Source organism: Ammodytes marinus, assembly GCF_949987685.1.
Source record: "Ammodytes marinus genome assembly, chromosome: 9".
Taxonomy (NCBI): Eukaryota; Metazoa; Chordata; class Actinopteri; order Uranoscopiformes; family Ammodytidae; genus Ammodytes; species Ammodytes marinus.
In genome coordinates this window covers 29,793,352-29,808,907 of record NC_137213.1, presented here as the reverse complement: position 1 = coordinate 29,808,907, position 15,556 = coordinate 29,793,352, and the positions used below count along the sequence as shown (strand labels likewise).

General features: G+C 39.1%; 1 protein-coding gene across 1 annotated transcript in view; it reads right to left on the bottom strand.

Moving 5' to 3' along the window:
* Positions 1–14,775: 14,775 nt before the first annotated feature.
* vipr2 (vasoactive intestinal peptide receptor 2) overlaps positions 14,776–15,556 on the bottom strand; it is a gene marked incomplete at both ends in the record, with an annotated part of 61,813 nt that continues 61,032 nt past the window's right edge. The window contains 2 exons of the mRNA XM_080033875.1: positions 14,776–14,949; positions 15,488–15,529. Coding sequence (XP_079890001.1) covers positions 14,776–14,949; positions 15,488–15,529 — 216 coding nt within the window. The remainder of the gene's footprint in view (positions 14,950–15,487; positions 15,530–15,556) is intronic.

Here is a 15,556-nt window from a genome sequence, read left to right as displayed (position 1 = left end):
ATAATTACTTTCTACAAAATCTGCAAGGAAATAAAACCCAAAATTCTACACACTGCAGGTTTAAAATAGCAACATATCAAGCAATAATCAGAAGATGTTCATATTGTATTCAGCAAATACCGTTTCCATTCACATAGTGTTTTACTGATTAGGGGAAAAAATCTGATGAGATCCAACGTTGCGTCAATATCCATGAAATTTAAACAAATTTGACGGTTTCCATAATGCATTTATCATTCCATTCTGAAAATGACTGAAAACTTGTGGATGGAAACATGGTTTATGTCAAAGTTACACTGATTTGGGGCGCTCCGGTGGTGTAGTGGATAGAGCGCGTACCATATTGGCTCCGGCCTTCGTTGTAATGGTCGTGGGTTCAAATCTGACCCGTGGACCTTTACTGCATGTCACCCCCCCTCCCCCCTCACCCTCCCTCTCTCTCTCTCTCTGTCTCCCCATTTCAATTCTGTACGATCCAATAAAGCTTGAAAATGACAAAAAATCACCTTAAAAAAAAAAAATCTTACACTTGTGTTGCGATCAAATACAATGCATTCATGAAAGTGACTTTGAACATGTTGCATGTCTTCTGTATAGATAATTTTTTCCAGCTGTTCAAAAACCTTGTAAACCAAAATCCAAAAGGTCTCTCCATCCATGTCATTTTCAAAACACAGTCACTTGGGAAACCTTGCAGCTTGATGATCATTTAAAATTCTATTCGGGTTTCAAAAAAAGGCAGACGGAGCACCTTGAAAAGTAATACACGACGTGCCGATGTGTTGACTTGAGTAAAAGGTCAACGAAAGCTCAGAAGCACAATTTGGACCTTAATTTGAATTTGATTCGTTTGAAGTTCGTCCAAGGTGTTGCCGTAGAGACTCGCCCTGTGTTTAAGTTGCATACTTTCCTATCCTACATAATACATGTCACCATAAAAAGAATATAGTTAGGATAAAGTATGCTACAAATGGGATTTACCTTAAACTTTTTTATTTCATCATAACATCACGCCTTGATCTTGCCTCTTGCTTTTATATCCGTCACATCCCTGTTTTTTTTCATACAGAGGCTCAGACAATGTGATGTACCCTGCGTTTTGTATCTCATACTCTTTCTTTTTTCTATTCTACATACTACATCTAAAAATAATCTAGTTAGGATGCAGTATACTACAAATTGGCATTTACTTTAACTTTTATTTATTTCATCATAACATTGCGCCTTGATCTTGCCTCTTGCTTTTATATCCGTCACATCCCCGGTTGTTTTCATATGGAGGTTATGTGACAATGTGATGTAATTTCTGGTGCACACAGAATTTGTGGGTCAGAATCGTCCCAAAACATGTCCCAAATAGCATGCTGTTTTTCAACACTAAAAATCTACACTGGATTTAGTAGGCATCCGGGTCTTTCTAACCATCCAAAATCTGGCCACAAGAATCGGGACATCCTAAATCTTTTTCTACCATACCAAATAGCAGAAAGTATGGGTATTGGAATGCAGGGGAGGCATTGGTTTGATTGACAGCGGCTTGGTAGATGCACTTTCGGCCAAGCATGATGCAAAGTGACATGTCATCTCAGCCTCACACAGAATGTGAATGTAATAGTAACAACTCGATCCACCGGTGAACACTGAACCCACACACACACACACACACACACACACACACACACGTAGACTCACGCATGCAGGCACACACACCCCCACACACACACACCCCTCCCCCCACACACACAGTAACAACGTGATCCACCGGTGAACACTGAACCCAGGAGATGCCAAGTCTCTCCATTGGCCACAAACTGTCCACACTATAGGCTGTCAGTCCTATCAACCTTTGCCCCTTCAGTTTAACACACACACACACACACACACACACACACACACACACACACACAGGCACACACACACACACACATACTCACACACATACTCACACACACACAGACAGGCACATATAGACTCACTCACTCACACATGCAGACACGCACGCACACATACGTAGACTCACTCACTCACGCATGCACACACACACGCACGCACACACACACACGCACACACACACACATATAAATACTTGCCGTCATGTCCCCTCAGAGCGCTCTGACACACAAGCTCACCACATTCAAGTGACAGGTAGAGGACACAGCAGAAAGAATAAGGGGAAATTCTCACAGTGCTCTTTATAATTTTTCCAATCGCTGTACTACTCTTCCCTATGTACAATGATTGTACTTATTTTTTATTTTATTTAGGCATTTTCAAGCTTTATTTGATAGTACAGAGTTGAAATGGGGGGAGAGAGAGAGAGAGAGAGAGAGAGGGGGGATGACCTGCAGTAAAGGTCCACGGGTCGGATTTGAACCCGCGACCTCTGCAACGAAAGGTCGGTGCCAATATGGTACGCTCTCTATCCACTACGCCACTGGAGCACCCCGAGTGATTATACTACTGTGATTATACTACGTTTTTTTGTCCTTTTTTTATTGGGTTTTTTATTTTTAGGCACAACAAAAACACACAAACACAAGGAACAGCTGTCTCTGAGTTCAAATGATATCAAAATACACCACACTAAACATAACAAGCTTTCACACAAAAAAGTGATATGCATACAGAAAAATGTGTGATTGTACTACTTATAAAAATATCTTTATTTATATAGCACCTTTAAAAAATAATGGTTTACAAAGTGCTTTAACAAAATACATACGAGCAAGTACAATCAAATAAATACATACACACTAATCCAAAAACACATATACAAAAGGATAAGTACACATACTCAAGTATACACACACAACACAACAAACCAAACGAGATTAATAGGTGCTGGGATAAAGAGGCATTGAGGAAGAGAATAAAAAGAATAAATCGTGTTCCCTCACTTCTCTTCACATAGTGAGTTTAAGTAGAACCTTGATGTTCCAGAGATGAAAGGGAGGCCGGAGAACAGATGTTGGTTCTCCGACATATGGAGCTCGCAGCTGGCTGAAAGCATCCCTGACTCTTCCTATTTACTTCTGTTTTCCCATCTGCATTGAAATCACATTGTAAAGACAGTGAATGAGAATATGATATTGTTCATATACAGCCCCGGAATAAATTAAGAGACCAGTCTGGATTTTTCTTTCAATCTTCATCTCTACATTACTTATTGAAAATGCTCTTTAATGACAATATTGTTACCGTGGATTTGGTAGAAATGTTGTCAAAATGTTCATTCTACTCAAATATATACCTATAAATAATAAAACGAGAGACAGTGAACATTTGGAGTGGTCTCTCTACAATTTTCTGTAGCTTTAGACCTCACAGTGCAGACAGGAGTAGGACAGCGCTCACGGGTGTAACGGCCAAAAGTAAGACACAGTTCGGTACGTACTTTGGTTTTCAAGTCACGGTTCTGGTCAGTTAATAGGAAAAATGCAAAAAAAAAACAGCTAAACATGATGAGTTACATTTTTTTATTTTTTTATTTAACCTTTATTTAAAAAAAAAACTCTTTGTCGAGGGGGTCCTGGCCAAGAGGGGGCAAAAGGGATATAGATACACTCACAACATACAGATAACAATTAAAATAATGAAAAACAATTAGTAATTAAAATTATAAAAGCATTCAATTAAATCAGTTTAGTTATTAATGAGTTAAACATTAACAGTTAAACATTTGTTAGCTGACAGCGACTCAGCAAGTGTGTCAAAATAAATGAAAACATACATATAAAAGTAGCTATATAAAATAAATAATATATTCAGTATATAATCAAGTTATTCATATAGCACAACAAACCTCGACACCTTTTGAGGGAGTTCAAACAAGGCTCTGAGGGGAGAAAAAATTAAATCTCCAAGCACATTGTACCTGGCAGTTTAGCATTCAGATTCTAGTCACACACTCTTCCTCCTGTCACAGCCATCACCTAGACAACCCAGTAGTTCAGCAGTGAAGTAGAACGGTCGAATTCAAATATATCGATGTGAGGAAACGTGGAGAAAATAAGTTTCAGATCACTTGAAACTCTCTACCTGTTCACATACGTCTGCACACCTTCCCCGAAAACATGGCACAAAGTCGACACAGCTGTCAGTGTGATGGTTTAGGAAGGTCAAAAAGTTTGAATGCCTCTTAAAACCTGGGCGGGTGGGTGGTAGGATGGCCTAGAGGAAAAAGGGGGCAGACCAGTAACCATGAGGTCTCTGGTTCCTCCTCCCAGTAACCATGAGGTCTCTGGTTCCTCCCAGTAACCATGAGGTCTCTGTTTCCTCCTTCCTCCCAGTAACCATGAGGTCTCTGGTTCCTCCCAGTAACCATGAGGTCTCTGTTTCCTCCTTCCTCCCAGTAACCATGAGGTCTCTGGTTCCTCCTCCCAGTAACCATGAGGTCTCTGGTTCCTCCTCCCAGTAACCGTGAGGTCTCTGGTTCCTCCTCCCAGTAACCATGAGGTCTCTGGTTCCTCCTCCCAGTAACCATGAGGTCTCTGGTTCCTCCCAGTAACCGTGAGGTCTCTGGTTCCTCCTCCCAGTAACCGTGAGGTCTCTGGTTCCTCCTCCCAGTAACCGTGAGGTCTTTGGTTCCTCCTCCCAGTAACCATGAGGTCTCTGGTTCCTCCTCCCAGTAACCATGAGGTCTCTGGTTCCTCCTCACAGTAACCATGAGGTCTCTGGTTCCTCCTCCCAGTAACCATGAGGTCTCTGGTTCCTCCTCCCAGTAACCATGAGGTCTCTGGTTCCTCCTCCCAGTAACCATGAGGTATCTGGTTCCTCCCAGTAACCATGAGGTCTCTGGTTCCTCCTCCCAGTAACCATGAGGTCTCTGGTTGGATCCCCGGCACCGGACAGGAGGGCGTTAGTAGTAAAACTAGTAGTGGCTGGTATTACGTCTACGGTGCCCACCATCTCTACCATTGTGTCCTTGAGCAAGACACTTAACCCCAAACTGCTCCAGGGGCGCTTTACTACGGCTGACCCTGCGCTCTGACCCCCTCTGGAGTGTGGTAACTTGAGAGGGGATTTGAGAAAAGACACATTTTAATGTAACCATTGACTAATAAAGTAACTTAACTTGTCTCAATAAGTTTTTAGAGAAATCCGATTAAAAATAAATGTTCATAAATATTATAAAAAAACTGCTTTTTCACCGTCTAGAACTTTTGACAGGATTGTGTGGGCGTGGCCGTTTCAAATGTGATTGTTTTTATTGAACATTCGGCCAGAGAACTGCCTTGATTGGTTCAAAATACTTATTGTATCATAGGAACAGGAGCATAGCCCGCCTCATTTTAGCCGAGACTTAATTCATCAAACTCAAATGACAATATCTTTTAATTTGTATTTGATATATGCCTATAAGTCTTTTCAGATGCTTGACTATCATGGAACTAACTCCACCACATTACATAGTTAGAAGGAATTTGTGGATTTGGGTTTACAGTTACAGGGGCTTCAAGCAATGCGGAACTATTTTTCACCACTTTATTAAATGTATTCACGATATGGACCTATTTTCTTTTCGACAAAATTTTAAATCCGTTAAGTCCTACGCTCCAAGCAAATCTGAACATAACTTTTTTTTTCGAGCATATTAAGACGCTAAAGCACTTCTCGCTCTTTTCTGCAATTTGCCAAAAGCTGTTTACTTAAAGATTGTGGTTGGCTGATTCGTTAAAATGTGAGCTTTTCTAGTCTAATTATCACCAACCCATCATATCTTCTCTAAATTGGCTGAAGGCATGTTCTAACTATACTGCAAAAGTCTGGCATATGGTCTATAGTGTAACCATGGATGTGCTTGCTTCTGGCATTACATTTGGTTGAGAAAAAGGCCAACTCATTTGCTCACATCGTGTCAAATAAATCACCCAGTCAAGAGAGCGTTTCCTCTTCGAATAAAAGGGCAAAAGGGAAAAGGATTATACACTGCTCTGCTTATGCCTGAATAAAATCTTGTGTTTGTGAATTTCCTCCGCTTAGACAGAATATGGTATGGAGACGAGATGAAAAGGTTCCCCCACACATTCAGGGATAGAAGTAGAAGGAAAAGCCGGTCTGTCAAGCTGTCCAACAAAATCTCTGTCACAAATCCATACCGTGCTTTTTTACTATGACTCATTTTCTGAGGCCATTGAAGAAACAAAAACATTTCTTCCTTCATCAACCCATAGACAGGTTACTAAAGCAAATGGTAAATGGACTTGACTTATATATAATATATATAATATATATAATATTACAATTTTTAGCCGATTTTCTCAGCCCCAAAGCGCTTTACATTTCTTAACCCATTCACCCATTCATACACACACTCATACACAGCTGGCAGTAGCTGCAATGCAAGGCGCTCTCTGAACCATCGGGAGCAATGTGGGGTTCAGTGTCTTGCCCAGGGACACTTGGACATGTGGCGAGTAGCAGCCTGAAGACCTAATTTTCTTTTCTATACCTTTGATTCCTCATAGCCACTTTAATCAAAAAATAATAATCAATAAAAAATGTAATTCTTTATTATGTTATTTTTCTGTAGACTTGATTTGTGAGAACATGCGATCAAATGACTGATTATTATTTTTAACCTTTATTTATACAGGTAAATCCCATTGAGACCGGAGACTCTTTTACAAGGGAGACCTGTTCCCATACACCGATAGCAGGCTGACTATCGACATTCACACGAGGCAAGGTGGGTGAAGTGTCTTGCCCAAGGACACAACAACCAAGTGGCAGGGCGGGAATCAAACCGCCGGCGCCAACCCTTCGATCATCAGCCGACCCGCTCTACCACCTGAGCCACAGTCCTCCCTGATTATTTTCAGACATACAGAAGTTCATGTAAAGATTACAGACCTGAATTGTTCATTGGTTTCCAGAATAGTTGCTCATTTTATAGTGCAGGGAATACAGTTCGCAGGTCTTTAATGAGGAATTTTCTGCATTGTTTTTCAGAGGATGTCCCAAAGATCAAACAATGAACAACATACACACTTGTCCTTTTTTTCTTTCTTTCTTATGTCTTGTCTGTTGTTGTTTTGTTTCGTTTGCTTGTTGTTAAAAAAAAATTAAACCAAACAAAAATAATTACAAAAAAAATAAGGAATAGACCAAAAAAAAAAACTGGAATAGATACTGGCATCGCATCCACCCAATAGGATTTTTTTCTCTCAATCTGAGCACGTGCAGGACTGTTTTTCATATCAAAATTGTCTAATTGAGTGGTTTGGGAATAACCAGCTTGACACTAGAGCTCAGATTGTCTCGTTGCATAACTTGCAAAAACTTTCACTTCAATGAATTGCCTCAATGGTTGACAGGTTTCATCATCACTTTGCTGCTATTAAAATTTCCCCCCCTCCCCCTTTTTTTGGGGAGGATCCAAGCATAACAATATCTGTCTCTGCCTTCTGGTTTTCCCTATTAGAGGTTAAAGCTATAGTGTGTAACTTCTGTCTCATTGATTACAACACTGTCGGTGCATCTACAAGAGGTGAAAGCCTTTGGTGATGGCACATGGATTTTATACCTTCTGCTGTACGTCCAGGTTTTTTTTTCTTAGCAGTAGAATCAACAACTGAAACATTTCTTGGGCTCTTTTCGGGAGTGTCAGGTGGGTGGGGGGACAACGACACCAGTTTGTAAACGCTGCCATACAGAGAGAGAGTGTTGTAGAGCTGATAGGCTTAATCAACTTTGTGTCACACACACGGTCACACACACACACACACACGCACAGACACACACACACACACACACACACACACACACACACACACACACAGACACACGCACAGACACACACACACACGCACGCACGCACAGACACACGCACAGACACACACACACACACACACACACAGAAACCAGCGACACGGAGTGCCAAGTGCCCACTCACCCTGCCTGCCTTCTCTTTCCCAATTAGCTGCGTGTTCGCCTCAAGTCGCTCTGTCAGCTCTGATCAACACATCTCCTCCTCCGTTCACTGAGCATCCAGCAGGGAGGATTCTAATGCCAAAGTTCTCTTTTATTTATCGTATATGCACACACACACACACACACATATACATTGTTACGCACACACACACACACACACACACACACACACACATATACATTGTTACGTACACACACACCCACACACACACATACATTGTTAAGCACACACACACACACATACATCGTTACGCACACACACACACACATACATCGTTACGACACACGCACACACACACACACACACATACATTGTTACGCACACACACACACACACACACACACACACACACAATTCTGACTAGCAAAGCAGTTATTGGCAGGGAAAAAGTTCTTAGTTCTCTGCTCGGCACAATGCTTTAAAAAAATTTAGAAGACAAAAGTACATGAGATAAATGATGAAAAATTAAGGATGCATGGTGCAATATTCACTAATTAGCCTGTAGGCTACTTTAAAATTGATCACTTTTTTTAGTAGGATATGTTAACTAGTTGATTAATTTCGGGGGGGGCGCCCGTGGGGCAGTGGGCAAGGGCGTTGCAGACCCGGGTTAGAATCCAGCCCGGGTCCGTTCTCTGCATGTCATTCCCCTCTGCCCCATTTCACCTCGGTCTCTACAAAGCATGAAAAATGCCAGAAAAACAATATCTTCAAAAAATAAATAAAAATTGTTAATTCATTTTTTGGTTTACTTTTTTTGTTGGCTTTGGTTGAAACACATTCAAGTGAAACCCACAAAACGTGCCTCAAATTTTAATTGAGGAACTCTGGACCCTTACCCAGAATTCAAATTTCTTATTACTAAATTGGATAAGCTCCTAAAAGCACAAACAGTTTCACAATGCAAACTTATAAAGAATTATGGGGGCGCTTGTGGTGTAGTGGTTAGAGCGCCTCCCCCCTCCATAGAGGTTCAGTCCTCTTCACAGCAGACCACGGGTTAGAATCCAGCCCGGGTCGTTCTCTGTATGTCATTCCCCTCTCTGCCCCATTTAATCTCTATCTCTCCAAAGCTGTCGTATAAAGCGTGAAAATGCCCCAAAAAATAATATAGGCTATATAGAAAAAAATAATAATTACATTCACACGGTGCAATTTTTTTTTACAAAGATAGCCTTTATAATGTTTTGCATGACATTCATAGTGTCTCTGTACAAATACATGAGTTGAACCAAGTCATGATACTCTGCATCATTTCAGTCAACATTAAATATGAAACCACTCAATGGACATACACTGTGTTTTGTATAATCTCAATCATTATTATAGTCCATAGCTGTCTTATGTTAAACGGATTAACATTGGGACACCCTGTTCGAAATGTATCTGGTAGCACTTTTCTCAAGGCATACAGCTGTGTTGGTAGCCTGGCACCACCCAATTTTAATTTCCCTTCAGTAGTCAGTCTGGGCCTGCGGTATACTCTTAGGTTTTCTCCGGCCAGATTTTAGCCGGTCCAATCAGCGAACAGAGGGAGTGGCTGAGAAGCCGGCACATGACATACGTCACGACCAAACGTTATGCGATTGGTTGGCAGATCCAGAGTGGCACTGGGCAGATCCAATAGTTTTAAACTTCAACAGACACCCGCCTTCAAGTGAGTTTACGTTTGTCAATTGAGCGATTCCAGACCTTCTGTACAAATGAAATGAAGTACGATGGTCTGGTAGGACCAGGCTACTTTGTCGGATCAAAATGTTTTATTTTTGAAGATATTAGAACCTCTTCGCAGAAAAAATATATAATTTAAACAGGTGGAGAAATGGTTTTATAATTTCCAAAACACTTTTTTGTCAAAATCAGCGAATATCTACTCACCATCTGCTACCTGTCTGTAGTGCATGCGCTGAAAAAAAAGTTTGGTATATTTACACATAGGCGAGGCTCTGAAAATGGCTGTGTTTCATTTTACTGTGAAAATCTGATAAAAATTAACTGTAAATTTCTGTATGCCTTAAGTCAAGTACCACCAGATTTTATTTTTTGCCTTTCTTTTGTGGAAATGAATAAATACAACATGTAAAAACACAATATAAGCACGCTGCACAAAGCGGACTTTCCCCTTTTTTCTCACAGTCTCTTATCAAAATTTACATTATGAGATTATACAAGAAATTTACATTTTGACAAGCCATTTACAAAACAGCAATGAGAGAAAAAGGCATACACACTGAGAATAGCATGCAACTGCTGCGTAACATTTGCTTTGCATGAGTACAACCAACATCGTTCCAATTCATAAGCGAATAATTATTTATTTATTTTAGGCACCTGTGTCCACCGGGCACTTCTGCTTTTACTGGTGAGAGATTACTATTTGATTGCAGTTTGAAAAAGATTGTTGACTATAATTTAAAAAAAGGTGCTAAGAGGAACTTTTAAATATTTCTGAAACGCTCTAATTTTTTTCTCTGATAGTTTTTCTTAATGCCTTTGTCATGTCACCCAGGAACTACAGCTGGCGTAGTAAAAAACACTACCGCTTTTGTCCAAAGGGGGCGCTAGAATGAAGACAAACGGAATGTTCCTCGGAGCACCTTTAAAGACACACTTAACCAAAATCCAAATGTAACATACACAACACACCTTTCATGGAATGTAATGGGGTTTGGATAGATTAAACCTTTTAAGGGAGACAATGGCATGTTCTGAAATGTAACATTCAAACTTTTAATTTTTGATCCCAAACGTTGCAACTACTAAAACGCCTTTATGCAATTTCCAATTTAAGTTCAATAAACAATTTTAATTATTTAAGATGTTGTCTTCTTAACCAAGTCTTAAATTTATCGGATTAGAAATATTCCTCCATTGCCATACTACAGCTCTCAAAAAAAGGAAGAGACAACTCCAAATGTTCAGTGTCTCTCGTTTGACTATTTATAGGCATATGTTTGAGTAGAATGAACATTTTGGTTTTATAATACATTTTTTGTCATTAAGAGCATTTTTTTAATAAGTAATGTAGAGATGAAGATTTAAGAAAAATCCAGAATGGTCTATTATTTTTTTTTCCGGAGCTGTATGTGTGTTATTTTTCCTGTGGGATTTTCAAAAGAAAACTATGTTGATGGGTGGGTAGTGATTAACATTGCAGGTGGGAGTGGATGTAAATCTTTGCACTAGGCTGTGGTGGGTTTCGAATGAATAGCTCTGTGAATACCTCCTGTTTATTTTTCATTATTGAATGTGTTTTTCAAATTATACGCAAAGGATACAGTAGATCAGAACACATCGTTTGGGAGATATAATCTCTCACTGGCTTCCCACTTAAAAAAATCCCTCAAAATGTCACATTTGAAATCTGTGGAATGCATCCAGTTTTCGCCCAGTCTGTGTAAATGTTAACAGTATAGTTTGAATAATACCATTTTATGGGGGTCATATTAAAAAGATGCTACGAGGAACTTTTAGTTTGTGGTAATTCTAAGACAGCGGCCCCTTTAGACAAAAGTGTTTGACCACGCCAGCTGTTGTTCCTGGGTGAGCGTATACCCACGACAAAGGCATTAAGAAAAACTATATACAAATAGCGTTCTTTGCACTCATGGTCTCTTTTGCTGTTACATGTCATGTATAACCATCAGAGGAAAAATTTAGACCGAACCAGTCTAAATAGAAATTTCCCGGTGGACACAATATATCAAGATGTTTTAATAACTTGACATATTCAGCCTGATATGAGCCCCTGTATTGTTTCATTATGACAGAATCACCGAGCACAGTGTCAAAAGCATCATAGCACAGATAAAGGGTTAAGAGCATGCATTGCACTTCTTTACATTTACATTAAAAATAATGCCATTTGTGAGAACAGTTTGGGTTCTGAATTCGGTACAAAACAACTCAGTTTCCTATAGCCCAGTCAAACCAGGACAGGATTTTTTCTGACCTGGGTCAAAAACGCATTTGTGAATCTTTCTTAGAAATTGATTTTAACAAGTGCTAAGTATCAGATGGGTGGGACCACTATAAACCACAAAATATGCCACTAAAGTAACAAGTTGTCCCCTTTTTCCTGCATAACAATGACATTCATATGACAGGGCAAGAATAAAATTGATTCAACACACACAAAGTAGTATTTGGATAGCAGACAGAGGTTTTTTGATTTCTTGGTTGAGAGAGAAGCCTTGATAGCTGAACCTCTTTCAAAAACCCTTATTCCCCCGAGACCTTCAAATTTAAACGAGAAAATAAATCGCTTTTGGAATGAGACATTGAGTAAAGTGTTGCCTGATCTGACACCACTATCAGAAGGTGTGATATAGGTTGCATTCCGAATCGCATACTCTTTCTTTTTTCTATTCTACATACTACATCAAACGATAAAAAGAATCTAGTTAGGATGCAGTAGGCATACTATTGGGACATATTTTACTCTCTTATTTCATCATAACATTGCGCCTTGATCTTGCCTTTTGCTTTTATATCCGTCGCATCCCTGTTTGTTTTCATATGGAGGCTTCGTCGATGTGACGTCACTTCACGTGCGCACTGGATTGTGGGTCAAAATCGCCCAAATAGGATGCACTTTTCAACACTAACAATCTTGGCCGCATGAAGTAGGACATCCGGGTACTTCTAACCATCCTAAATCTGGTCACAAGAATCGGGACATCCTAAATCTTTTTTCTACATACTATATAGTAGAAAGTATGCGATTCGGAACGCAACCATAGTTTTTCTGTGCCTTTTTTTTAAGCATTACAAACCATTATTTTTGATTGTTTAGATTTTTTAACAATGTTTGCCTACACAACCCATTCTTCCTGGCCTCAACACAAAACTATGACATGTACGTAAATTTTGGATGGAATTTTATGTTCACTATGAAATAGTTGTTATTTCAAGTTTGTATGTTAATGTATTTGTTGTTGTTATTCAGTGTTGGAGTCTGGAATAGAGGATTTCATATCCTGTACCAAAAAATAAATAAAAAATAAATTTAAATAAATTTGCATTTTACATTTCAAAACATATTCTTTCTGGGCTCCACACAGATAACACAACACACACAAAAAATCAATGAATAAAAGTGGCTCTTTTGCCGGCAAATTACAAACACACCCTCCTAAAGTGGATCCAAACAGCTCCATTTAAAATCCATTTGCAGATATTCGTAAAGCTTAAACCAACAATCTTCTCTGAAAGGACGGTACAGGTCCCACCCATTTGGTACTTCAACACAAAATGGTGTTAAAATCATTTTGTAAACACAATTTTGAATATATAGTGGTGGTGCCTGGACACTCACCCTGCGTTCCGAATCGCATACTCTTTCTTTTTTCTATTCTACATACTACATCCGATGATAAAAATAATCTAGTTAGGATGTAATAGTAGGCATACTATAAGGACATACTTTTACTCTTATTTCATCATAACATTGCACCTTGATTTTGCCTCTTGCTTTTATATCCGTCGCATCCCCGTTTGTTTTCATATGGAGGCTTCGTCGATGTGACGTCACTTCACGTGCGCACTGGATTGTGGGTCAGAATCGCCCAAATAGGATGCAGTTTTCAACACTAACAATCTTGGCCGGATGAAGTAGGACATCCGGGTACTTCTAACCATCCTAAATCTGGCCACAAGAATCGGGACATCCTAAATCTTTTTTTCTACATACTATATAGTAGAAAGTATGCGATTCGGAACGCAGGGTCAGTCTATTCAAGCTGATGTGAAAGTTTCCTTTTCACTTCTTAATTCAAGGTAAGGTGTCTATAGAACAATTTAAGGAATACAAGAAGCTAATATAATAAATATTATTTTTTGAGCTGTGGAAAAGGGGTAAGATTAAATAAGTTCATACTTCTTCCTACTCCTATTCAGGCATATCAATTCAATATATGTACATTGTTATGTTTTTTCTTTTTTGTAAAATAATTTAAACATAATTTTTGTTTATTGTATTTTCATGCTTTTCATTTTATGTATTTTTGATATGTCTGAAATAAATTGAATCAATCAATCAATCAATCAATCAATCAATCAATCAATCAATCAATCAATCAATCAATCAATCAATCAATCAATCAATCATTTTAGTTTGAGTGTCGAGAAACCAGACCATTGTTGCCCATCTTCCAGAATGGCCACTATCGAAATCATACATTTTTGAAGGTCTTAATTTTTCACACACAAAAAAAAATTTGGACTGGTTTCTTGATACTGGAACCAACATGTTTTCCTATAGACCCTTACCTTCAATTTAGAAGTGAAAAACGAAACTTTCCCATCAACTTGAAATGATAACATTAAATTAGCCATACAGTATACAGCCCCCACACTAATACAGTGTTTAGTACAGCCCCAAACTCACTGGGCTGCGACAGTGTGCGACAAATTTGCGAGAAAATATGCGAATTAGCGACAATTTTCACTTGCAGTCTCACTGAGTTGGTTCCTCACGACTCTGAGACTATTTTGAGAGTAGATTTGCCGCACACATTTTTTGAAACATGTATACAATTCAAGAGACTCTGCTAGGAAATTGAGAAAACCCCCGCGAACGTTTCAAGACAGTTTAGAGACTCCCTCGCGAAATGCAGCCTCCAACTTGTCGCAAACAGTCGCAGCCCAGTGAGATACGGCCTTAACAAACAGACTCTCACACACATTCACACACACACACATACATACACACACACACACACACACACACACACACACACACACACACACACACACACACACACACACACACACACACACACACACACACACACACACACACACACAGCCCAGTGAGATAGGGGTCTTATGTGTTGGTATCCTCACAGCACGGTTGTCTCAGACTGCTGTATGGACTGGGTTCTGGAGCTGCGGTGAAACTGGACCATGTGTTCCGAGCCGTTCCTTGAAGCAAAGTTCTGGTTGAAATGGTGATCTCTGCTCAGACGGCAGTTCAGACACATACTGTGCCATTTCCTTTTTAGCTCGCCTTGAACCTGTGAAAAAAATAGATTAATAAATATAATGTTTTGCTATATATATATATAAAAATATATCATAGATGTCATCATGAAACTCTACTTAAAAAAATATAATTAAAATTAATTAAAAAAAAATAAGGAATTGGCCACGGTAATACATTTTAGCTGCAATAAGAGAATTGAGCCAATTACTGCTAATCAAATGATTCTCAGACCACGTTTAAATGAAGCTGTGTAATTTTTGAATTAGCACGGTAGGCCTATCAGCTTAGTGGGAATATTTTAATTATGTATTTATAATTATATTTAATACATTGTATTATTATTGACTCTTTTAAAGAGAAAAAATAGAAAACATTCATATGCAAATTGGTGTTGATTGGGAAATGCAATTATCTCAGTAATATAGTTTTTTTTTTCACACACACACACACACACACACACACACACACACACACACACACACACACACACACACACACACACACAAAGCAATATTAATAAACAATGTCTACAGTATTATTTCATTGAATTTTATATAATGAAAGCTTACCTCACTGTTGAGGAAACAGTACAGAATGGCCACCACCAGACCCTGAAAAACACAACAACACTCATCTTG